Here is a 26,792-nt window from a genome sequence, read left to right as displayed (position 1 = left end):
AAGTGATAGAAAGTTCCAAACGGAAATGAATTTAGTGAACGCCTTGTTTAAGCTTGTGTACTATAATTTTTTTAGCAAGGATAAGTCTTTCGCCCTTCTTGTTCTCGATCATCTGGCCAATGCCATGATTCGAGGCGGAAACAGATTATTTGTTATTGTCTAATAAATATCTAGTATGACTATTCTTTGCGTAATGGCGATAATTAAACAATCAAAATAGACCCGAACTAGTTCATACATAATAATAAAATATCTATAATAATGAGTTACTTCAGCTTACGTGCTTCAGCAGTACGTATATACAAAAAATATGTATTCACTATAAACAATACTAAGCGCGTGATTATCACGTGCTCTTAATTAATTAGGGCAGTATTTATTTGTTACAATGACTAAAAAATAAAGTGTGACTGTTTTTGTTATTGTTCGTGTGATGTCTGTGTGTATTTTTATATCCCATATATTAAAAACTAATAATAAATTATAACTACAGACATGATTTGGTGATTTAATTATATTTATCGATTTTGCTGTTGGAGCCAATATGTTTGGCATACGTGAAGCCGCGATTACATTAGCAGAAAAGAGGCAAAGCATCAGTTCTCCTGCTTGACTAAGAAAAGAAAGGACGTTCGGTACCTCGCCGATCGGCGTTTCTATCTATCTGTACCTATAACTCAATAAATATCTGCAAATATAAACCTGTGTCTCATTGTCATAATCACCACTCATTCGCCAATGTACATTTTTTTAAACATAGTAGAATCGACCAAATCAAAACACGGATATCCGTTTTATGTGGTTTTTAAAGACTGTATGTAATGTAACACATCCTGTTCTAATTTTTAACAAGCACTTAACAAAAAACCGTGTATTGATTGAGAACGTATTACTCTATAAATGTGTGTTTAAATACAGTAAACCTTTCAATCCTTTCAGATGAAGTTTGTTACATGTCAAAAAGCTTTGCTGATTATTATTATTTGATTTGATCAATTTTTACAAATACTCCCAAAAACGATTTTATTGCTTTTGACGTGAATTTTTTGACTTCTGAGAAGTGATATTTATTTTTTGCGCTCTCCTATTGGTCAAAATTCAGTTTAGATTTGCTTCGTTCGAGTCACATCGTTATAAAAAGTCTTAATATGAACGATAATTACCTAGCGTTTCCACTGCGATGGCGACGACATGGTTTTATTGCTTTTGATGTGGATTCTAAATAATGACCCCGCCCTCCCTCTTGAATCTGATCAGAATAATGAATGTCATTTAATAAAATACTATGAATCTTAATGAAATGGAGAAATTAAAAAACGATCACTGACTGGCCAACTTTTGCTCCTCTCCTGGAAGAAGCTGTTCAACGCAGCGTTTCTACTGCGACAGCGCCGACACGATTTTATTGCTTTTGACGTAGATTTGTTGACTTCTAAGAAGTGATAATTGTTTTTTGCTCTCTTCTCAAAATTGATTTTGACATGGATTTTAATTCCCCTTAATTTGGTCAGAAAAATACCATGAATTAAAATTAAATCGTAATATTTAAAAAAACGATAACTGATTAGCCAACTTTTGCCTCCCTCTGGAAAAATCTGGAATGGTGTCCTTGTTAGTCACCCCTAATCTCGTCGCGCCGTTAAAATTTCGTTTTTCCGGCTATTTGTGATGCATCTTATAATCCCAGCCAGTTTATATTTTCGTCCCGGTTTGTAATTAAATACAGGTTTAGTTTCATTAATTGTAAAATTATATACTTTTCTGAGACGTTTAAAACACCTGATTACTTTAATTTGAGATGCTGTTATAAACGTGATGTAGTGGTTATATGTTATAAGAGTTCTAGTGTTTAAAATCTGAAAAAGGATATAGTGAAAAGAGATCAATTGCAATCTTCAAAAATATAAATGATCACAATATTTGAATAATTGAATATGGAGTATATTTTATGTCTACTAGGCACCTCCGCTACTATCGAAAGGTTGCTCTCCATCCAGAAAAAGGAATGAAATATAATAACTGAATCTACAGTAAAATAAATATATAGAGCAAATTACATTTAAAGCTATCACTGTGTTTTATTACTCTATTCAAAATAAAATTAACAGGACTGGGTATGTGATTTCATTACAAAACGCCTAAATTCTCAAAAAAACATGTGGTCAAAATGCCAAATATACTATAAGTAAACAAGAGTAAAAGAGCGACCAGTAGATTAAAAAAATATATTTTCACTTCATTGAATGAGTAACGATTTAAATTCACACATTATTTATACTCGGAGCTGAAAAATTAGGAACGGCGCGTATATATTTGCACTGTATTCCGCCAGTTGAATAAATATTATTTATGACGTAGGCACACGCACGTGTCAACATAGATTCGATAAATTACATAAAAAAATTCACATATTATTACAATATTGCATAAATTATTAAATTCTCAATTAAAAGTTTGACAAAATATTTAATATCGATTTTAAGTGTGGCTATCAAACTAGTAAATTGCACCAATTTTAAACAATATGTGGCGATCGCTTGTAGCGCTAAACCACTTCTCTGAACAATATGAAGAACTGCTACTTTGAAAATAGTGACTGTCCTAGCACTAGATATCAGGACCGGTACGAGGGTGAGGCGAAAGAGGCACTTGCCTCAGGTGAATTATGAAAAGGGTGTAAACTGAAAAATTGAAAAATAAAAAATATGCCAAATTATTCAATATGTAGTTATTAATATCAAGTCTATTACGATTGAAGAAAGAAAAAAATAGTAGCAGCTTAGCCAATGAAATAATCAATAAATTAAAAAAAGATGGATTAGATATTTCGAACATCAGAGGTCAAGAATACTATAACATAGTGTTTTTAATGGTATACAAGCCATAATTAATCGGAAAAATGAACTGTGTGGCTTAATTAGGTTCCTAAAAATGCTGCTTCTTCAAACGCTAGCATGATTACATTTTTCGGAATTATTCAAAGAATATATACATTTGTTTGTGAATTCGATGACTATTTGTAGATGGGATAAACTAATGCCTGTATTAAAAACAACTTTGAAAGGTCATACAGACACACGATGGGCCACAGGAGCAAGTGCCATCAAGGAATTAGATCAAATAAACTTTTATGTACTCCTCTATCTGCATGGAATTTAATATTGCAAGAAGTTAATAGAGTAAACAAAGCTTTGCGATCTGTTTCTTATGATGATAATTTTTTATTAATAGTAGAAATTAAAAAAGTGATAGATATTTTAATAACACAACTTTTAACAGAAGAAAAATTGATGTCGGTGAATGCAGAAAATTTACAGTTAATGATTTTGCCTCCAAATATCCTAACGATATTAATTCTTATTAATTATTATCAGAAATAAAAAGTTTCAAAAATCAGGCGATGGCACTAATTTCAGATCTAAAGACAGTTACAAATTTAGATATATTAAGAATAATGCATGAATACAATATAATACAGTCATATCCAAATTTGGATATTGTGTTAAAGATAATTTTAACATTTCGGTCACTGTAGCCTCTGCCGAAAGAGGCTCCAGTAAATCGTAAATTTCAAAAACCTACTTAAGTTCGTCACATACTCAAGAAAAATAATGTTTATCGATTGAGCGTAATTTTACAAAACAGATTGATGTTAATCAAAAAATTGTATTTATTTATTATGTCTTACATCGTAGCATCGTAGCTTCTTAACAAAAGCCTTCAATGCTTACGAATAATCTCAAATCACCACCAACGAACAGAAAACAAAATACATACCAGTTATAACTCAAATGTAAGAGTTCCCCCAAACATAAAAGTAAAAGAGTACACTTTCGAATATATCTTGGAAACTTGATGAGCACTAACTTGAACACTAACATACGATTTCTCTAAATCAACAAGACGACAACATTTTTTCATCATCATGTTTTTCCGCCTTCATCAAAATCAGAAGACTATTAAGACAAATATCGTACAACAGTCCTGACAGTCGTATATTGTAGGACAACGATACGAGATGTTAATACAGATAGATTTTGGAATAAGACAGGAAGATGTTAACTATCTGTAGAAAACAAAGGCTCATTCTGGATTATCAGATCCAAATTAGTTAGTTAATAAATAAAATGAAAAGTCATGTTTTCCTACATTTATTGAACATTTAAAAAGTAAGGAACATTTGTATCCAAATCAGTCATATTTTCTATCGTTATATAATCAAAATGTATCCTTTCTCCATCTATGAGTACATTAGTATCTAATAAATGCTTCATAGTGAGTTCCATTTCGAACATACCTACACACAAACCATCCGATTCCCTAAACAGTTTCAACTTTGCCGATTTTGGTAAATGATTCTCATTCTTAATACCACATACTTCGGCGATCGAATCAATCGATCTACCTATAGACCAATTCTTCGATACATATACCGCCTTCACAGAACTATCAGCAAAATCATATTTAATATTCGAAATGTCCTTAGGAACTGTTTGTAAGATCTTAGGCGTCATATCTAAAGGACGTTTCACAGCAAAATACATTCTATCGGCAGCAGAAACCCTTTTTTCACCAGTAGCTTTCTGTTTCAGTTTCATCAATAGAATCTTCAATGCAGTTTTAGCTTTGGACGTCTGCTCGGCTTTCCTCAAGCGCTCCGTAACCTATCAGTAAAATTAATTTTATAAATAATTTAAATTCAACTATAAATGATACTAACCTCGGCCTCAATCATCTGCCTAGTTTTTTCATTACGTTGATTCTCTTTTTCAATGTCTCTTCTCTGCGTTAAAATTGTTTCTGAATTTAAATCATAGCAAGGCCTATAAAAAGGCATGTTTTAATTAAAATTTTCTTAATTATTTTTATTTATAAACAAGGTGACCAGATCAAAGGACATAAAAAATAAGAAGGCCATATTGGAATTTTTTGTTCAAGAAAGATAAACTGTTGCGAGAGCTAAGAAAAAAGTAATTTCGGAAATTTATATTCCGAGGACAAAAAATAGATATGGGAGCTAAAAAAAATAATTTCAGAAATATTTGTTTAAGGAGGTTAAATATGGGCAAAGAAGTACGTCTGATCACCTTATATAAACATACTTGTGAAAGCGATGCTCTATGCAAAAATGTTTACTACACACTTCGCAAGCCATCTCGACGAGACTCGCACTCTTGCAACTGCTGGTCTCGCATTTGTATATAATAGAATTCGAATTTATTAATGGCCTGTCTTTTGCATTGGGGCAGGCTTTACATTCGCCTGATAAACAATGGTCCATAAAGTGATTTCTGCAGAAGTACGAAGAACATTGGCACTTTAATGGTATGAAATCGAGTTGTTTGCATTGTGCGTTTGAACATTGTTCGCCTAAGCTTGGAAATTCCATTCTGGTTGATTAAGATATTCGAAATTAAATAACGCGCGCTGTGCGAGTTCTAAATGTCACTGTGACGTTTGTTTTTGTGATGCAATTTGGCCATAACGCCGTATTTATTATACTACTATATTTAATACGATTGAAAATTAAATAAACAATAATAGCTAAATAAACACGTATTTATTTATAAAGAAATATTTTTGCGCAAAATTATTAGCAAATACAAAAATATCTTTATGTTATTTAAATTAAATTTCTTCTTTGACAGATTTTTAAGAAAATGTATAAGGCGGCTTCCATAAATTATGTAACAGATTCAGGGGGAGGGATCAGCGGAATATTGACAGTATAAAACAAACAGGAGTCTGGCTCACTAAAATCTTGTGACATTAGGGGGAGGGGGTAAAAATTCACGAAAAGCCTGTGACATAATTTATAGAAGCTGCCTTAGATATTTTATAAAATGATCTTATTTACGCAACAAAAACTTTTAGCATGAATTCAAAAACGAATATACTCAGAATAAATCGTGAAATATGTTTTAGTCTATTTCGGTCATGCCCGTTAAAACAACAACTTTAGTTAAGATGCTTGGAAAACCCGAGCGGGAACTATCCGCTCGTTCTTAAACCGCTGGCATCAGTGATGTATGGACGCGGGAGTAAGTATATTTAGAAATACAATCTTCATGCCCAGTCAGACGATGGGGGTCAAGATGTACCTTTTTGTGTTGCACGCATTTTCATATCCAATTTTCGGATGAGCCCATATTGTTGAGTCAAAATAAATAAAAACTCTTTAGGGGCTGTAATGATGGCGGGTGGCAATGAGACACAGATTGAGCCGCTGCAGTAGTATATTTATTTGAGGTTACGGTTTACATTATAAGAATGGGGCGGACGCGCGACGGCACGCGTCCGAACCCTTACAAGCTTGCCGGAAGAGAGAGAGCCGTCACAACACCGCTATTTCTGCGCCGACCAGTTTTGGCCATAACACATCTAAATTCGGCTCCCATAACTCAATGTTTGGTTTCGAGGCCCTTAACGGTGTGCAAATCTCAAAGAAGGCGTTAATATTTCAATAATTAAGTATTATTTAATACCATACATACATTTTAAGACATCTGGTAAAATATGTTAATACTAAAACAACTAACGTCAGTAAAAAAAGGAAACATGTATAGTTATATCTAGCTGTGAAGTTGTTTAAATCTATTTTACCAACAATTGATGCTTTTGAAATTGGTTGTTAGCAGAAGCAAAGTACTTGATCAAATTATTATGCTAATCGCAATGTGTTTTTTACTAATATTGCTTATACAGATCTACACTTTTAATAAAAACAAAATGTAGAATTTAGGTTATATGCTCATCAGGCGCGTACGGTGAGATTCATTCCCTTTCGCTCGCTCGCGTGTTAAGTGACGAGAGTGAGCGAGATAAGGGCGTGCGTTACATGCGTTCCGTACGACCACTTCTTCTCACTCACTCTCGTCACTTAACATGCTAGCGAACGAAAAGGAATATATCTCACCGTACGCGCCTGATAATCACATATGTATCTATATCCTATTAGTGATCTTTAGGCATCTTAAGATATCAGAAACAATTATTTGTTGAAAAATAAATAATTATCAATGTCATTTTATAATATTATTTTGAAGATAATTAATCGTCAATAAGTTTTTTACTTTTATATTTTCAAGTTACAAAATAAAATAAATAAATATTTTATTTAATAACTCGGACTTGAATTAAATAAAAATTATCTGCGTTACTTTCGATACTTAAAATAAAGAAATTAAACAACTGATTTACTTCACTTCATTTATTAGTGTACACATAAACATTAATGACACAAAACCAACTCACAAAAAAAACAACTGAATTAATATGTTAAAAATACACACAAGTTTGCAATGATGTTATGTGATCAATGCAATTCTAAAGTATAATACAGTTTACTGACTATAAAATATCATAATTATAATGAATACATGAAGTAGTTTTTTTTATTATCTAAAATGCTTCTCAATATAAAAAAATTATAAATATATAAGAATTTCTTCCTCAGATCTTACATCGACTAATCAACCTTAGATATTATTAATACATGCACAAATGTGACCTTAAATGCATACATTTTAATGGCCAAAGAAAAACAATGGCACAGTAATAATAATTTTTGTAGAAACTTAAAATCGATTAAAGTATATTTGGTTTTGGTTATTCGATTACAAATAGGATGCGTTTAAATAATTAATGGCGTTACGTATATAATAAGGCACAAAGGTAACACGCAATAAATTATTATAACAATGCAATGCAAATAAAATGCGCGATATATATTTCATTCAAATGGATAAAGATTCCAAATGTTTGTTAAGGTGTTCGAGAGCCTTTTGATTCTTATACAGTCTTCCGTTCGAGTCGACTTTTCCTTTCAACAGTTTCGGATGTACGACTCCCACTTTTTTGAGAGCATCTATTAAAAAAATATAGATTATGTATAGTATATAATAGTTTAATATATGAGAATGTTCAATTTACCTAAGATATTATCTTGGAAGATCGTATCGGGATCGTCGAGATGAACGAGCATAGCATTATACAGTGCGTCTATATGATAATTATAAGTGTCTACATCGTACGGCTCCGGTCTAGACATGAACAAGACGCATAGTGTTTCGACTACAGAATGTCTCACTTGATCATTAGAATCGTTCAGACGTGACATGATTTCTTATATAAATAAAAAAAAAACATAATTACATCAAGGAAAAAGATTACAATGAACTGGAAAATAATATACCTGAATAACTCTTATGCAAATGCTCTAATTTGAAACAATTGTTCTTCTTTGCTAATGTAACTAAACATCTAATCGCTTTCAGTGCATATTGTCGAGTGTTCTTCACATTATCGTTCACCAATTCGACTAGTTTTGGTAGTAATATATCCACATAATTTTGAAGAATTTCTTTGTTCGGAAATAGATCGATAGGCTGAAAATATTATATAAAATATAATTATATGTTCAGCAATTAAATGCTTTGTGGAAAACTGTAATTATTGTAGCTGTAAGTACCTGAACACATTTCTCAAAATCTACTTCGCCGTCCAGCTTAGAAATGCTCTCTCCCTCTTGTAAAATTGTGCACAAGCAACAAACTGCAGTCGTTCGTAAAATTTCCGATGTTATTCCAACAGACCAGTTTAAATTAGGTATAATAATATCTGAAATACAAACAAGCTTTAGCGTCACGTCGCTGGGAATACAAAAAGTTCAATATGTACCTTGCAAGAGGACATTCATAAACGCGCTCAATTTATCAGGTTCAGTCAGCTTGAATCTCTCGTCTCTCCTCAGCAACATAGAACACAAACTCGTAAACAGTTCTAATTTGACATCAGCCGAAGTGATGTTACTAGACAGAGCTTCTACCAAGAGGGGCGCTATCAAATGCAGATTGAGACCGACGGCTGGACCTAATTATATTCATAAAAAAATTTTAATATTACTAAGCTATTTAATAAGTGTGTTTTACACCAATAAATAAACGATTCAAAAATCTTGTCAAAACAAGAAAAACTGCTAATTCTTTAAATATGATTCATTCTCTGGTTTGAAAATTAGTTTTATATGAGCAATCATCCACAAATATATTATTGTACATATCAAAATCATTACCAGTATGAACAAGAATTGCGTTCAAAGTACAGCAATCGAGCGATGACATGCTCCAGAAGCACGGATCGGACGTGATGTTGACCAGAAGCGATCTAATGAATATGCAGTAGAGATCGTCCACCGTCGAGCCTACTTTCACAGTCTCGCTCAATTTTCCAATCAGACCTAAAATCGTAAAAAATCATATATTTGAAAGGATGCTTCGATTAATTATTAATTGAGTTATGTATTACACAAAGAATGATGTTCGATATCCACCGACTTCGGAGTGGCGTACACCGTGAATATGATATTGAACATATCTTGAATGATCGAATTGTTTTGCAACGTGCAAACATTCATTAGAGATTCACACACAAACAGCAAGTTTATTTGATATCTCGGCTAGAAAGAAAAAATAAAAAAACATTACAAAATCATCACAATAATAAATGCATTTATCTCTTACTTCTCGTTTATCGAGGAGGCGAGGCGTGACCAATTCTTTTAGAATCCTCTTGAGATATTTGTCTTCGAGCAAAGTTGGGTTCGAGCCTTTGATTATGTTGGCTAGAACGAGCAAGCAGTACCAAGAGTCAGTGTCAGGAACGATCAGATCCCACCATACACTGGGAGATATGAAATAACCGAATAGTTCCGCAGCACGCGCAATCTGAGTTGAAAGTCGACAGTAAACATAATATAATTCTAATTATTTAGATCTATGATAAAAGAATACGCACTTCAGTGACGACTCTCTGATCATCGTCTTGAGCACTTTTGAACAAACAGTTGATAATGTCCATCGAATAAAGCAGATTCTTGGCTTCAGTGTGTAGAACGATCCAGCAGAGGATTTGAGCAGAACGAAGCCTCGGATCAGGTAGCCAGCCATCCAAATCTAAATAAAAAACATCACAAATGAGTTTCATGGTATAGAATTAATATTTGTTTAATTATACCTTTAATGACCGCTGGGATAATTTTACCCATGTTTTTTCTGACTAAAATTCTGCATCCTAAATTTGGCCGAGATACTAAAAGATCGAAATTTACTATATTTGTGTCGTTCATTAAAATTGATTGATTGATTTTGAATTAATCTTTACCAGGCGGATAATGAATTGGCGGCTCTGTTAAGAAGTCTGTTTGATTTTTCAACTCTTCTTCGTTTTCATTCATATATTGAAGGCCGACATTCTCCCAAATTGTTTTTGCTTCCAAATAAACCATCTCCATAGAATCGCAAAGACTACAGAGTAAGAAAGATGGTTAAAAAACAATGTACTTAAACTAAATGTATTATTATTAATTATAAAGATATGTTAGATAATAATATAACTATAGTCAAAGAAAGATGGTTAAAAAATAATGTACTTAAACTAAATGTGTTATTATTAATTATAAAGATATGTTAGATAATAATATAACTATAGTCAAAGATAAATCAATTATAGAAATAGTTAAGACACAGTTACTATTTCCGCAGGTTGCTAATATTAATCTTTATATAGTACCAAAACTTTCATTTTAGATTTTTTTTAGATTGTTATGAGCAAGCTTTGTTGTGCTTATTACCAAGTGGCGAACAGCTTCATGTCCTGTCGAAACCCTAAACTACCGAGCCATTTCGCCTGCATTTTTTTAAAATCTTTTATTCTTAAATTTGAATGTACCGAGTGATGTCAAAGTTAAACATCACGGAAAGTACTACTATCCATAGTAAATATAATTTTTGAGGACCTTAAATAAGAATCAACTTAAAATAAGACCAACATAAAATATCGGAGCAGCGGAGCACCACAAATTTTCGTGCTTTGGAAATGTTCAGAATTTATATTAAATGGTAAGAATTATTTTTTCAGTCAGTATTTACAAAGAATAGCCAGTATTTATATTACACGACCTGACTCAAACTTCAATGTCAGTTTTATGTTAACAGATGGTCAGCATAATAATACATGGTCATTATTAAGGTGTTATTATGCATACAATTAAATAGATTTGTTGCAGAATGGTTGAGAGTTATTCATGGGGTGTTCACTATTATGATCAACGAACGCTCGCTATCGCTCCCCTGCACTTTTTCTTATTTTATTTTATTAATTTATTAAGCTTAATAGCTAATTTTTACATCAAACAAATTTTAACTAAACATAATATAATATATAACATAAACAGAAAATAAAAAAGAACAGCTTTGGTGTGAATGAGATATCTTATAAAATATTTGTTAAATAAATAATTTATTGCCCATTTATATTTATAAGTGTTATATTTTTTTTTAATTCACTTCTATTTTAATTCTGATCGTCCAATATGTTTATTCTAAGCATATAATATTTATGACCAGGCTAATCACAAAGTACGCACAATGTCGTGGACATTTCTGTTTTTGTTATATGAACACGTGTTCCTATATATGAGAACGGTTAATGCTCCCAAATAAGAATTGGCCAATTATTTCGGTTCAAGTTTTCTTTTCCTCTTGGCACCGATCCAAAAAGTATTTTGACAAGGATCTACGCGTTTAATTTGGCTGACACTTCTTCCGATGTTATTTTTACACTTTTACACCGCACCGCTTATACGTAAAGAATTTACCTAGCCAACAGCAAGGGAATCATTTTATGCCAATATGAATATCGTTCGCGAAAATCGATCATCCATTCGCCGACAACTTTGGTGACTTGCAATCTTATGGCCGAATTCTCGTCGAAGAGCATCGTCGCCAGCGGACCGATGGCCGCCTCGAAGCATTCGGCGTTTCCGTGAGATACGGCGGCACCTGAAATACGACGCAATCAATAACAATTATCATTACGACATTGCCGTACCGAAACGTACCGATGCATTCGACAGATAGAGTCCTGACTTTGGAGTGCCTGTGGTTGAAGTTGGTGACGGCGGCCGTCACGATAACTTCAGCTCTCATGTGAAACTTGTCGGATAAGGCGTTTGCTAGAGCTACGGTGGTTTGGCACGCCAGATTCTTAACGTCGGCGAAGTCGTCATTGAACGCTTTGACGAGGATGTCTACGTAATCGTCGTAATAGGGCGCCAGGCATTTCGATTCTTTGTAGTGCCCCACGACGTCGAAGAGCAGACTCATGGCTTCTCTCCTCAGCTCCTCGGCGGGTTCGATCGTTTGAGTCGCAGCGAGACGACGCCGAGCCGCCGCCATCAGATAGGTGAGGATAAAGTCGGAGGGCGGCGCGAGCAGCGTCAAACGAGCCGTAATCTGCACGGCTAGCTCCCTGCATGCCTCCACTTCGTCGTCCCATCTCGTGAAAACGGCTCCGTGCAACTGCGCGAAAGCCTCCGCCGCCTTTTCGGGATCTTCGATCGTCTTCACGTCGTCCAGAAGCGATTGGAGGGCTTCTTTTCTTTGGCGCCGCTCCTCGGCTTGAAGCCCTACCAACTTGGAGCTCCACGAGCAGACTTCCGCGCACTCTTCCGTCATCGTCTCGCCGCAACTAACGTCGCCATATGTAAATAAATAACGTCACGGAGTTTAGTTTTAATTATGTAACGCGCAGACCTAACATTGTAAAAACCTACCATTACCAATGTTCATATTTTAAAGACAACAAATCAAATGGTCAGAATTATAATAAAAATAGCATAACGACCGTAACGTCTGTAAAGGTAGCAACAAAAGTTTCACCAATTGTTGGTAGGTCTGCTGTGTGCAGTAGGTATATTATTGGTCCAAGCACACTGCCTTGATATCCCGATCTTATTTTATGAAGAGCTGACACTTCGACCTAGTATTTGAATTGAAAATATCTCTCATTCATATGACTAAAGCATCACATGCATATTATATAGGAGAGTAAGTTATTGAGTTTATGTTGTAGGTTCTCGTACCACACTTTACTGTAGAACGCTTGGCTGATGTCTAGAAACGCAGCTGAACAGTACTTTCGTTCACGAAGGCTTCGGTACACCTCATCAGCCACTCGGTGTACTGTGTTTCTGAAGAACAGCTCGCGCAATGAGCGTTTTGGTGGCTTCCATAAATGATGTCAGGTTTTTTGTTTTTAATTCCACCCTCCTAATTCACAAAATGTCGTTGAACCAGACTCCTGTTTCTTTTATACTGACATAATTCAGCTGACACCCTCCCCCCTCCCTAAAACATGTGACACAATTTATGGAAACCGCCTTTCTTGTAAAAACTAAAAAATGCAAATGAAAACCATTTCATATATTTTTCACTGTGACCCATGAAAAATTGTAAAAAGTCACAAACTAGTAGATTCCGTATTCGAAAACGAAGACGGAAAAAATTATACCTCTTTGTTACAATACAATCGAATATTAGAACTTTTAAGATTTTTTGTTTTTCTCTGAATATTTATTTTATTTATATAAAAAATAAAAATACATTGGTCGATCACCCGAATTTCAAATATTTTTTTTGCAATTTTTTCACTTTAATAAAAATCTTATTTATTTCAGCTGTTACTCTTTTCTTGTCGGGTCTGGCTGAATAAATAAGGTTTGAATACTATTTTCATTTCTTAATAAGGTATAATAGGAATGTAGATAATTTACATGGGGGGGGGGGGGGAGGGTCAATTACAATTATTTTAACAATGTAAAATTTTGGAATATTTACTAATTTATAGTGCTATTTACCTTACATTTTACCAACAATAATCATAAATTGCTAATTTTAACATTAAGAAAATATAAATATGTAGTATTAAAAGTATGAATGTTATGAATGTTTTTTTAATAGGTAATATCAAAATTAAGAATGTTTTTAACAATAGCTCGTTTCAATTGACAGCAGAATTTTTATCGCTTCACTGTGTATTTGCAGTCTGGAAAAAAATACGACTAATATATTTATTGGGAGTAGAATATGTTGTGCAATTTTATTTATTTATTACCCCCAAGATTTTTTGTTTCACAACATACAGAATGATTTTTTTCTGTGGTATAATAACTAGTAATATTACATATTTTTGACAAGACTGGAATAAATAGGAATCTTCAAAAGCTTATCTATCTTAGCTTCGAATAATAAACGTTAAATTTTCACTATTAAAATAAAAAAATAAATAAATAACGGCGAACGGTATTTAGCGCCTATAAGCGCTAACATGGAAAAACATTGATAGCCACTTTCGCGAGCCGGCGCCGCGCGTCATAATATTATTTTGGCCGATTTGTAGGTTATGCTCTGAAAGAAAGTTGTCGGCGAGCAGCTGTGCATCCCGTCGAGTACAGGGCTGTTCAACCCCAGCACCGTGCAGCCTTCCGTGATTCCGAGCGATGAGCGACGAGCTGTTCGCCCTGGAGCAACAGGCCCTGCTTTTGGAGGTGCGTCCACGAAATGTCAATTTACTTTCGATTATCTTTGTTATGACAACAGCCGAGCGAATATTCGCTCAGTTGTTCAGTGTGAACATTTGTGCAAATTCTTCGGACGAAACGCACAACGCCAAATCATCGTTTTTGGTGTAGGTACAGTTATAAATCGAGGCATGTGCTTAACCCTCAAGTGACGTAATTTAAAATGTTTGTTCAATGTATTTTTTTTAATATCTCAATAATAAAACGCGTAACGATCATGATCATGAATAATAATTAATAACGATTCGAATTAATTTTAATTACTTTTTTAATCAAGTTCGTGCTAATATATTTGCTTGCCAACTACACTGATATTGTTATAATGTTTATTTTATTTATACTTCCAAGGCTTTAAATCGTTACGTTTTTCGTTCTGGTTTTTGTTCCAATTCAGTAAAAATATATTATTCAAGTTTTGGTTCTGTCAAAAATTTCGGTTTCCGGTTCAGTTGAATAACCAAATTTGTATTGCTTCTTATATTTTTAAAAATAAATTTGCTACCATAAGTCAAAACATTTTAATGACATCAATCATTAGATGCTATCAAATTCAGTAATCTAAACGAATTCTAATATGTGTAAAACAATAATCAAAGTAACAAAAAAGCATAAAAAAATACATTTTTTTAGTTAAACTTCAATATTAATTTGTAAGCAGTCTCATGAGTTTTGAATAAATATATAATAGCTATTATGTTGAATAAAATGTGTATAAAAAAGAAACGTTGCGCGACTATTTTTTTATTAAAAAAAGATGGATTGATGAATGGAAAATTGATAATAATTTCTAATTTTAATAACATTACTGTTATTACCTATTATTAACACTAAACAGCCGTAATTTTTTAATTATTGAAATTCAATTTTCGATATCAACTTTCCTAATACCTAGTAATTGAGGCTGAAGTTTTTAATTTTCAATTAAAGTTGGAATTACAAAAATACTTATATGCGAGTGTATCAAATTATTAATATTAGTGTGCTATTTTAAAATTTCACTTTGCACTCTCGCTTGGCATTTGACACTTTTCATCGTGAGTTTTACCAAGGAAATAAACTTCTTCTGGACGCCCAATTTCTCCAATCTACCGCTATTGAGTCATATGCAGCTAAAATCAATAAATAGAATTTCGATGTTGAATTCCCTGAGAGTTTTTTAGAATTTGTCGAATCGAAAAAAAATATATTTACAGTACATTTTGATAAATTTATATATGTTTATAAAAGTTGGATAGCTTCGTTTGTTTGTGAATTGTCCAATACTCTAGTTCTTGCATGCGATACTTCTAACAATTATCGAAAATGTGAAACATTTTTGATGCTAAATAGTAATTTATCAGCGGATGATCACGCACATTTTTACAACCCTAGTAAAACCTATTTTAAAGAATACTTTGACAATTTTTAATTACGAATAACTTTATTCATATCGTTAATAAACGAAAGAAACAATAATGGACCGAGATTAAAACCTTGAGGAATTTCTGATGTGACTAATATATTGTTGGACGAGTATTCAAAATGGCGGCTCTAATTGTCGCTCTTTAAAATAATCCTAGAAAATAAAGTAGAGTTCAAAAACGTTCTATAATGTAAATTGAAATTAAATAAAAATTAAAAATCATGTGGTTTAACATTCAAATCCTTATATATCCTTATAGGTGAAGTATATTGTTTACTTTTTATATGTTCGCCGTGCCGGCAAACAATATTAAGCAAATATACTTATTGTGATCGAAATTTCAAAATAATGCATTCTCCCATCTTGAAGATATACAATACATATGTGGGCCATAAGTTTTTGTACTTTTGAAAATTCAATAAAAAAACTACAGGTCGTTTGATAATGAATGTTTATTTCACTAAAATACCATAATTGGGTAAATCATGTCTTAATAATAATGTCGTCTAAATGTCCACCAATCCGCCGCTGGCATTCCTCGAATCTGGCACCTAGGTTTATAAACATTATGACACAAAGCGCGTGGGATGTTGGCTATCTCTTGAAGAATATTCGCCATAAGTTGGGTTATTGAAGCTGGTTTATAAACACGACTTTTGAGATAACTCATTAAAAAATCTAGAGGTGGCAAATCTTGGCTGCTGTCACCTCTACGTGATATCAGTTTGTTAGGAAACATTTTATTCACCACCTATGTTTTTTCGTAAAATCCAATCATCGGCTTTTAAATATTGCACCAATTGAACATTATATGGGTGTAGTTTCAAAATTCGACGCAAAAAATGATTTTGACCAGAGAAAAGCCTTTCAACACTAACTTGTGTCTCTGGAGCTCCTAAAACCACCATTGCAATTTTGTATAAATGAGGATGTGTATTATTATTTTCCTCCCAAAATTATAAAATATGTTTTTTTGTATAACGGACAAAATATTTGGTCAAATGCGAAAATTATTGAAAACATCCTGTTAATGTTATACATATTTAACACTTTCGCGGACACGTCTGCAATTGCAGTCATTTTTCGACTGTTAAATGGGACACGTCTGCATATGAAAACCTCTAAATATACATAAACAATAATTAAATTTAGGTCAAGATATAATATACAATGAAAATAATTAGGTATTTAATTTTTTTTACAAATTTTACCTATATTAGTGTCCTAGAGTATTTAAATACGTTTTTTAAGTGTCCGCGAAAGTGTTAAATTTAAGTGTCACCGCTTGTTACCAATGTATAATCGCGTTATACCTTTAACTTGATACCTACATACAAATAAAATATATTTTCAATGTTTATTTATTTATTTTAATTCTATATAAAATTTTTCTGTGAAATAAAGTTTTGTACCTGCTTCATCATTGTTTAAAACCACATAATATTTTCAATCCATTTATGAAAACTACTGTCATTGTATTGTGCCGTTTATTTTTTTACTAAAAAAACATTCGGAAAATCTACTTTTATATAACGGGCTTTCGGCTTTAACGGATACCCCCTCACCCATGTTTTACTGTAATTGTAATGTTAATACATAAATATGTTCAGTGTTTCATATATCAAAATATTAATAAAAACAATAAATTCTGCGCGATTACAATTGTGTTGAGAATCATAGTATATAATATTGAACAGTTAACTAAATACTATTTACAAGGGTAGATCGAAACATTTTATCATTGCGTTCTTGGGTGATTTTTTTTACAGGTAGTGGTCCCAACATCATTATGGGTACAAGATAGTATACATTAAATAAATGATATATAATTAACAGGTAAGAAGCTTACTTGTTGCGATTAAATAAATTAGACACTGTGTTATCGGTAGTGAGCGCGAAACAGGTGCCGAACAATCACATAAGAATCGTTGTTTTCGTAAAACTATTTTCCCCGTGTTCCCCCGTGAAGCGATCCATCGCGACTAAATTTCCAAGGACCAAACTCCTTCGCGCAGTTCCCGCATCAAAAATACCACAATTTTTTTTAGATTTAATTTTAGCCAGAAATACTACTTCCATTATCTCAATTTTTCATAATTTTTGTGCAATATAGCTGTCTTAGTTTTAAAACTGAAAACTAAGTTTGCTAGCCAGCCTGATCCGCCATCTTGATTCAAAATGACAGCTATGAAAAATGTTTAATAATATAAATTGCATGAAATTTAACGGTTAGGTTCGCTAAGAGACGAATCGCTCAAATAAAATATATAATATTATACATATAGTAGTATGTATAATAGTTGCGCCGTAGACGGTTAGCTTTATACGGGGTGCTTTAAACCGCTCGGGTAATTTTGGGGTTAGCCAACGTGCACCAATCGCGTGTCGCCAAGTCGCTGTCAACGTTTCGGCCGGCGAGTACCGACGGCACCGTTCATTTCGTACCGTTTCACTAACCAAAATGGTCAAGCTGTCCCTCGCGCTCGTCGCCCTCGTGGCGTGCTTCGGCGGAGGCTACGCCCTCCGCGAGGGTGACTGCGAAGTCTGCGTCAAGACCCTAGAGAGATTCGCCGACTCCCTCTCGGACGCCGTGAAGAAGGACTTCAAGAAGGTAGAGGAGGAGTTCAAGAAGTACTGCAAGACGAGCAAGAATAAGGAGAACCGCTTTTGCTACTACCTCGGCGGACTCGAGGAATCCGCCACGGGAATCTTAGGTGAAATGTCCAAACCCATAAGCTGGTCCATGCCGGCGGATAAGATCTGCGAGAAGCTCAAGAAGAAGGACTCTCAGATATGCGACCTGAGGTACGACAAGGAGATCGACATCGACAGCGTCGATCTCAAGAAGTTGAAGGTGAGAGATCTGCGCAAGATCTTGAACGACTGGGACGAGACGTGCGAAGGGTGCATAGAAAAGACTGACTTCATCAAGAGGATAGAAGAGCTCAAGCCCAAGCACGCGCCGCGCACGGAACTATAGGAAAATTAATACATTTAGTCGTAATAGGTATACTCATTATTTAACTAATATTATTATATAGTACCTACCTGTCTTGTTTGCTGATGGTAATCCACGAGACGAGTACAATCTATCTTTTTTTCACATTTTGTACAATATGAAAAAATATATTTTTTGCATGACAATCATAAATTATTATTTCCATTTCATTTATATTTTTTTATATTTGGACAATGAACAAAAAAATATATTAGCACTATTTTTATTTTCGGAAACTTCATATTTTTAAAAATCCAGTGTTAAGATTCAAGAGGGTCATTGTTTAGAAACCACGTCAAAAGCAATAAAATCATGCCATCGTTGTCACGGTGGAAACGCTCGGTAATCTAGCATTCATATTAACACTATAACAATATTACGACTTACAATAACTGAGAATTGAATGAATGAAGTACATCTAAACCGAATTTTGACCAATAGGAAAGCGCAAAAAACAATTATTACTTCTCAGAAGTCAAAAATCCACGTCAAAAGTGATAAAATCGTGCCATCGCCATCGCAATGGGAACGTTCCTTACCGAGCGTTCCCACTGCGACGGTGCCGACACGATTTTATTGCTTTTATTGCTGAGAAGTGATAATTGTTTTTGTGCACTCCTATTGACCAAAATCTGATTTGAATTCACTTTGACCAATACTGTTGTAATATTGGTAAGGATAGCTTATCATATTTTTAAAACAGTGTAATATCCAAGTGTAGGCGTCTGTCTGTACTTTTTCTTCGACTTATTTTCCTCTTGAGAGTTGAATCGGCTAAGTTTGTATTTTAGACTAAAAGTTATATTTCCCAACTGTCAAATTGACTTTTATAGAAGCTTATCATTTCACTAGCGTCTTATCAGTTAAATTATATTTTTACTAGTAAAAATATATATCTACCGCCGAAAATAACTTCACTGTAACATCTATATCACATGTAAATAAATAATGATAAGTATATAAATGTGTATATTACTACATATGGAAAAGAAAAGCATATAATTTTACTTGCACCTGCCAGATAAATTATATTTTCACTGGTAAAAATATATATATCTACCTGTGAAAATGCATTCTGATATTATTTCACTGAAAAAATATTTTCGGGATAGATTCGACTGTCTTTTTTTAGATTTTCTCTGAAGGATTAACCGATAATTTCTGGTTTATAATTAGTGACGTCATTTCAGATTTTCAAAAATAAGAAGTTTCCGAAAAAATATTGTTAATATACGGCTGATACAAATCAAATCAGAATAAACCAGATGAGTTGGTAACTATATTACATCTTGTTCGTTCACTCGTGGATAGCGGATGATCTCTTCGTGTGCATTTTTTGCGTTCTCCATATAATATTGGTTCATTTTTAACATTTTGCTGAAGTCTCGGTATCGCTGAAATAGTAACAAACTTATCAAAGCATTTCCAACATTTTAAAATCAGTAAGTCGTAAGTGCTTAATATTTGATTATCATATTCTTTACTAACCAAGGCTAATTACAATTGGTCAATTTTATCTAAGGGCTCAAGAAAAAACAAGTTTTTATACATCAAGAATTAAACAATTAGCTACCCAAAAAATATGCAGCTCAATTTAAATACAAATGTGAATGAAGTCCTCTTATCAATCGTCGATGCAAAACAACTAATACGCAAAATCAAATGCTTATAAAAATAAACATTTCTTTTACAGGTGTATGATCATATAATATTGAAAAAACAAAATTCTAGGAAAATATACGAACCCTTAAAGTTAAATCTTTCACACAAAAAAAATTGCATTGAAAAAATTGGTCCCCTTGACTAACAGAGTTATGATGTGATTATTTAAAGCGTTTTGCTTCTTATTCAAGCGAAATAAAAATATTTCCCAACAAAAAATTTGTTCAAAATTCAGAAATAACTACAAACATAATTTTAACATATGATTTCGGATGCAGATAGTGAAGTAGTTTTAATGATTTTATAATTCAGGTGTATAAAAGTTTGTGTACACAACTGCTAAACGAGTACTACTTGTTTAACACAAATAGTAACCAAAAAAAACGTGTTTTTAGACTGAATATCATTGATAAATAACTTTGTCTTTCTCCATCACTGCTTTTTCTCCACTAAGATAAAATATACACCTTTCAACATTTTGCGAAAAAAAAATAAAGTGGAAATATTGGTGAGATATTCATTATACATGCAGACTTTTCAAGATCTGTGTTCTATTATATATTGCATCATATGTACATATTTACGTTGTTGACAAAATAAAGGAGATTTGTCTCTGTTCCAATGTAAATTATTTTTAGTTGATTAAAATTCCTTAGCAGCATAATAGGGCTGGCAACTTGCAAGTTGGTTTGCATTGCGGTAATTGACATGGATTCAGAAAATTAATGAACTCGACTAGATGAGGGTATCAAATGTCCAGCATTCAAATCTAGTCTCTGTATTGTAATACATTTTTAAAATCTATGAATTAACATTAAGAAGTTTAATCTTCAAAGTAGCAAAGACAAAACTACACGGGTTTTTTCGCATGTAAATTTATTTCCACAAATGATAATTCTGTCCAGTTTTTTTAATGTGGTTCATTATAGAATATTCGGACGCTTGGTCCCCTAACACAACAGATTGTAGGTCATTATCGCTAAATTATTTGTCGGTCTTATCTATTCATGGATGGTGCTCTATTTCAAACCATCAGATGTGTTCCATTTTAATCCAAACATTTTTGGTCCAGCACTCAACATTTTATTATTCGTATTATGCGCTATAGATGTTTCATCAAACAAAATTCTTGAAGTTAAAGTTATGTATAACATCCAGATTGCTAGTATGTAGTTTTGTGTATTCATCTTTAGGATTCATTCAATCCCACTAATTATTAATATATAGCGTTATTTACTTTCCAAAACAACACACAGCACATCGTCTATAAAGCATATTTTTCATATCAGTGTGCTCAAATCTTGATTCTTAAAAAAGTTTCATTTACCTTTTGTATATTTGAGGTGCTGGCAAACGCTATTGTGAATAAAACTGTTTTCTATTTTTGATTTATATTGATATAAAAACAAAAAATACCAGTATGCCATACTCTTCAGTAATGATAGTGTAGAATTTTTAATAAATTAATTTTTTTTTAATGAAACTAATTTTTAATTTTATTTTATTTCAGGCCGAAAAATTACTGAGAGAAACGGGTAAACTGAAAGAAGAGCAAGAAAACATGCGATTGGAGAAGGAGCGGCTGGAACTCGAGCACAAAGTACTTCTTCTGGAGAAGGAGAAACTTGAGCTCGAGCTCGAGATGGATATGCAGAAGGAGGCTGATCCACCTGCCAACACCTGAACATGTCTTCGATTCATATTTTATACATCTACGTTACGGTTGTCCATTATCGGTATTTGTACGAACCGAAGTGAGTTCAGGCACCTTCGATCATGAACCGACAAAATCCCAAAGACTATCGTTCCGGTTATACGTGTATATCAACTCCCTTAAGATGAAGAATAATATGTTAATTTACCCACTCTCGCCGAAAAAAGACTTATTATGTGTGCATGTATTTATTCAGTGATATAATATTTGTGAGGTTTGAGCGGAATGTTATGATTGTTTTATTAAATGCAATTTAATACTTTTCAATTGTGTTATTGTTAATAAAGACACCTTTATATTGGAAGAAAGAAATAACTACAGACGTGTTCAGAATATTAGACAAAACAACGTTTTTATTTCAATACTTAATTATAATTAACACCCATGTGATGTGTCAAAATGATGTGATTTATCAAAATTTGGTTTGAATTCACTTTGTCCAATACTCTTATATAAGAAGTCTGTTATAATATCAGTAAGGATAGCTATCATATTTTTAAAACAGTGTAATATCGAAGTGTAGACAAACATGGAGCAATAAGCGAGATACGACGTCTGTCTACTTCTTCTTCGGCTTATTTTTCCCTGAGAGTTGAATCGGCTAAGTTTGTATTTTAGACTTGACCCAATGAAAGCTCTAAAATTGCATTAGTTTTAGAACTTTCATTAAGTCAAGTTAGATTTGGTAAGTTCGTGTAGGTTACGTTGACTGTCTACGAGATGTCTCGTAGGTTGTTTACTTGCCCAGGACGCTACTACGAGTTATCTCGTCCTTTCATTACTTGCCATATTTGTACAGATATGAGGAAACTCATAGTATAATATTGTAAATATGAATAGATGGCCTCAGGAAAGAAAATAAAAAATTAGGTTTGGCTTAAATGAACAGAAAATACAATTATACAAAGTTTATTCAAAAAGGAGTTTATACAAGGAAATTATTAATAATATAGCATGATTAAATCAAATTGGAAAACTTTTTAATAATATAACATGATTAAATCAAATTGGCCCTTTAAACCGGAATCGTAAAAAAATCCGTGGCAGTCAACGTGTTAAGATTGGGTTTGAACAGCAAAATTACGTTTCGTAATTGTCAAATTGAGTTTCAGACATTTTAGAACAACATATAATTTTACTAGCTCCTATCAGTTAAATTATATTTTCGCTAGTACAAATGTATTTGGACTTCACTATTGAAAATATAACCACTGAAAAATACAACCATTTATACATTGCATGTAAGTATGTAAATATATATACTACCGCATATGAAAAAGTTTAAATCATATAATTTTACTTGCACCTGCCAGATAAATTATCTTTTTAGTGGTAAAAATATATATCTACTGGTGAAAATGTATTCAGATATTATTTCATTGAATTAACATATTTTTTTAAATATTTTCAGGATAGATTTGAGACTTTTTTTAGATTTTATTTGAGGATAACCCGAGAATTTCTGGTTTGGAATGATATCTTTTTCGAGAGGGGGGCAAAATTTGCCCAGTTAGTGATCGTTTTTTTTTTAATATTTTTATTTCATTAACTCATTAAATAACATGCATTTTTCTGACCAAATTCAAGGGAGGGGGGAGGCAAATGGGCCTACCTGCATCCTCTTCCAAATGACATCCCTGATTTTGGAGCCTATTATAAATGTAGTGCAGCTGTTGTACACTTCACATCACAAAAATTAAAAAAATGATTCTCCTATTGACTCGAAAACATTTTATTCCACGTTGAAAGTGATAATTGAAAAAAGGATGCCAGATAGCAAAAATACTGAGTTTGCACTTTGTGCTCACGTATTTGACCAAAAAAATTGGCCTAAAGATATAATGTTCAATTGACATTTGGAGAGATGGAAATTAGAAACATGTCAATCAGACTATCACAACAAAAGAAATGATTCGTGGATTTTGCGAATACATTCTCGAAAAGAAATTCTGAAAAAATATTCCGTTTGATATATGCTATGAATTCTATTTTCATTTCTTCAAATAAAAGTGAACACGGGTTTTCGCAAATGAATCTAATTATTAGCCCAAAAAAAGCTTCGTCCAAGACCAATACAGTTTTGGCACTTTTTATGGTTGACCGAGTAGTGGGTTACTTCAAACGACTTGGCCAGCTTCGAGCGACTTCCGAAACGTGTAGGTATTTGAGGCCCGAGTCAAAGGGATTGAAGTCAGAGCACGACATGTAATACTCTTTCTCTATGCGCGAGCGGTAAGATACTTTCCCTTTCGCCCTCTCATGTGTTAAGTGACGAGAGTGAGAGTAAATAATTATGCCAATCTTTCGGTGCAAATCTTCTCATTTATTACATTTATGCATGAATACTCCTTTCTCTGTATAAGCCAATTTTTACGAACACGGCATGACTTTTTTTTTGAATACACAAAATTAAAGCCAAAAGTGTTAGCGCGTCGAAATCCGTCGAAGATATATTAGCGCGAGCGTCCTCTGGGAACTGAGATCGACGCAGTTATAACTACTTCTGTGTTGGTAACAGTAGCCATCGATTTAACTGTGCAGTCGTAAACCGCAACGATTTTTCTTACATATATTACGTTTGCAGCCGGCTTTAGACTCATTTATTTACAAGAATGTGAACTGTCACGCGTCACAACAACCGTCAAGGCATAAAATTGTAGGTCTAAGCGCTACAAATGTGGGGCAATATTAAATACAATAAATCTATAACATATAAAGTATACTACCTATAAATGTTGATTCATTACTATTATCTTATAAAAAAGTGTTATTTTTAAAGGTTTGTTTTTAGAATTGTCAACACTTTTACCGGCGTCAGTCAATTTGACAGCTGATTTGCGCTCAGTTTGGTTTGCCATTTCATCATGAATAGAACAATGCTTGCAAATATTTCGGAAATCGAGATTCAGTTCGCGAAACTTACCGTGTGCTTTTACGGTCGACATAAATGTCCATCCGAGCAAGTGATTCGAATAACCATGGATCGTTTTCTCACCACGCATACTCTAATTGATAATACGCATCCGCAGAGACGTCGTACAGTGCACACCGAAAAAGTTGTTTCTACTCTAGAGAGTAGTATTGAGGAGGACTATTATGAGTCGATTCGCCATCGTTCACCACTATCGGAGCTGTGTCCATCCATTTTATGGAAGATTTTGCAAAAAGATTTTAGTTTACAAGATCCAGCACGTGTAAGGAGTGAAGCCGCTTAACCATTGTGTGCGTAGTCCATTCGGTGAATGGTCTGAAAACGAGAGTGCTCTTGATTCCCATTTTCACTACAAAATTTTGTTCAGCGATGAGGTTCATTTTTGGTTAAATGGCTACATTAACAAGCAAAATTGCAACATTTGGGGTGAAGAAAATCCACAAGCTATTATTGAGACGCCATTACATCCGCAAAAGTCACTGTTTGGTATGCTTTATGGGCTGGTGGAATCATTGGTCCATATTTCTTCAAAAATGATGCCGGCCAGAACGTTACAGATTCATGATTACTAACTTTTTCGTTTCTCAATTAAATGTCATTAATGTGGAATAGCTTTGGTTTCAGCAAGACGGCGCAACATGCTACATAGCGCGTGCCACAATCAATTTATTGAAGGAAACATTCGATGAGTGGATAATTTCGCGTAATAGACACGTGAATTGGTCTCCATGATTGTGTGATTTAACATCTTTGGATTCTTTTCTGTTGGGATATGTGAAGTCACTATTTTACGCCGATAAACCAGATCATGGACGACTTGGAAGCCAACATTCGCTTCAATATTGTCGATATACGGCCCCAGCTGCTCAAAAAAGTGATCGAAAATTGGATTTCTAGATTACGCTTCATTCGAGCCATCCGCGGCGCCCACATGTCCGACACTAATGAAAAGAAATATCTTTTTAATAAAGGCTGTACCGTGTCCATTACCACGAGTTGCATGTCTTTTATTCCATTTTAAAGTTATATACTTCTAAAAAAACACCATTTATAATATAACAGTTTAAAATTATTCTTGATATTATGCTGAACCCAACTTTTCCCCAATATTGTACACATCTTCGTTCATTCATATATATATATACAATTCATCATATCTGATGTGTCTACACCACCTATTCCATTATTTTATTTTCTTCACGTTCATTGTCCGTTATCATTATAAAAAGTTAAAATAAATTGTATAATTTTACAATAACTTTTCAATGAAGACACAAGCCGTCCTAGTGACATAATGCTAGTAAAATTAATAATGTAATAATCGATGTAACCAATAAATGTTCTTTACTACTGCTTCTTTACAACCACCAAATATTCTTTACTAAATAAATCACAAGGTCAAAAACTGCTTAGATCATGTATCTTGCTTGCACGCTCGCATGAGCAAGCAAGAGTGAAAGAGAACAAGCTTTCATTTGCTGTACGCACTGAAAATAAAGTACCTATGTAAATTAATTATACATAGATTTTTTATGACCAGAAAATCAATATCTAATTTATTTTACAAATTTTAATGCAAGCATATTAATTACCAGTGAAATATTTTTGTTTTATAAAATAATATTTACTAATAAATTATTATGAAGGATATAAATTTATGGTCGT

At 33.2% G+C, this 26,792-nt stretch overlaps 3 protein-coding genes across 4 annotated transcripts; 1 reads left to right on the top strand and 2 right to left on the bottom strand.

Moving 5' to 3' along the window:
- Nucleotides 1–4,135: 4,135 nt before the first annotated feature.
- LOC148237275 (AN1-type zinc finger protein 1-like) lies at nt 4,136–5,470 on the bottom strand. Its single transcript, XM_088181727.1, has 3 exons — nt 5,103–5,470; nt 4,721–4,823; nt 4,136–4,664 (listed from the first exon to the last, which is right to left on the bottom strand). The coding sequence occupies exons 1-3, from the start codon at nt 5,387–5,389 to the stop codon at nt 4,152–4,154; spliced, it is 903 nt and encodes a 300-aa protein (XP_088037853.1). The 5' UTR covers nt 5,390–5,470; the 3' UTR covers nt 4,136–4,151.
- Nucleotides 5,471–7,195: 1,725 nt separating this feature from the next.
- Dnaaf5 (Dynein axonemal assembly factor 5) lies at nt 7,196–12,530 on the bottom strand. Its single transcript, XM_088181726.1, has 13 exons — nt 11,900–12,530; nt 11,657–11,840; nt 10,162–10,304; nt 10,015–10,089; nt 9,796–9,953; nt 9,522–9,725; nt 9,307–9,457; nt 9,074–9,238; nt 8,680–8,871; nt 8,471–8,619; nt 8,195–8,387; nt 7,933–8,124; nt 7,196–7,867 (listed from the first exon to the last, which is right to left on the bottom strand). Exons 1-13 carry the CDS (start codon nt 12,513–12,515, stop codon nt 7,737–7,739), a joined length of 2,553 nt encoding a protein of 850 aa, XP_088037852.1. The 5' UTR covers nt 12,516–12,530; the 3' UTR covers nt 7,196–7,736.
- Nucleotides 12,531–14,176: 1,646 nt separating this feature from the next.
- Nucleotides 14,177–22,457, top strand: LOC148237273 (mesencephalic astrocyte-derived neurotrophic factor homolog). 2 transcript variants are annotated; one of them, XM_088204979.1, is made up of 2 exons: nt 14,177–14,386; nt 21,992–22,457. In XM_088204979.1, the coding sequence occupies exons 1-2, from the start codon at nt 14,339–14,341 to the stop codon at nt 22,163–22,165; spliced, it is 222 nt and encodes a 73-aa protein (XP_088061105.1). In that variant the 5' UTR covers nt 14,177–14,338; the 3' UTR covers nt 22,166–22,457. The 2 variants fall into 2 exon arrangements, with proteins under 2 accessions (XP_088061105.1, XP_088061104.1); XM_088204978.1 differs by lacking the exon at nt 14,177–14,386 and adding an exon at nt 18,258–18,828.
- Nucleotides 22,458–26,792: the final 4,335 nt, after the last annotated feature.

The sequence above is a fragment of the Plectrocnemia conspersa genome, unplaced genomic scaffold (assembly GCF_051122295.1).
Source record: "Plectrocnemia conspersa isolate PC_06_02 unplaced genomic scaffold, ASM5112229v1 ptg000002l, whole genome shotgun sequence".
Classification (NCBI taxonomy): Eukaryota; Metazoa; Arthropoda; class Insecta; order Trichoptera; family Polycentropodidae; genus Plectrocnemia; species Plectrocnemia conspersa.
The sequence above is the reverse complement of the archived record's forward strand: the minus strand, read 5'-3'. Positions and strand labels throughout refer to the sequence as shown.

Excerpts from the sequence above, each read along its gene's own strand:
- LOC148237273 (XM_088204978.1), top strand. The coding sequence starts at position 18,283 with ATGGTCAAGCTGTCCCTCGCGCTCGTCGCCCTCGTGGCGTGCTTCGGC.
- Dnaaf5 (XM_088181726.1), bottom strand. The coding sequence starts at position 12,515 with ATGACGGAAGAGTGCGCGGAAGTCTGCTCGTGGAGCTCCAAGTTGGTA. Across the intron at positions 11,841-11,899 it reads TCTATCTGTCGAATGCATCG|GTGCCGCCGTATCTCACGGA; the intron begins GTACGTTTCGGT and ends GTCGTATTTCAG. Across the intron at positions 8,620-8,679 it reads TATGAATGTCCTCTTGCAAG|ATATTATTATACCTAATTTA; the intron begins GTACATATTGAA and ends TTTGTATTTCAG.
- LOC148237275 (XM_088181727.1), bottom strand. The coding sequence starts at position 5,389 with ATGGAATTTCCAAGCTTAGGCGAACAATGTTCAAACGCACAATGCAAA. Across the intron at positions 4,824-5,102 it reads ATAGAGCATCGCTTTCACAA|GCCTTGCTATGATTTAAATT; the intron begins GTATGTTTATAT and ends GCCTTTTTATAG. Across the intron at positions 4,665-4,720 it reads GGCAGATGATTGAGGCCGAG|GTTACGGAGCGCTTGAGGAA; the intron begins GTTAGTATCATT and ends TTTTACTGATAG.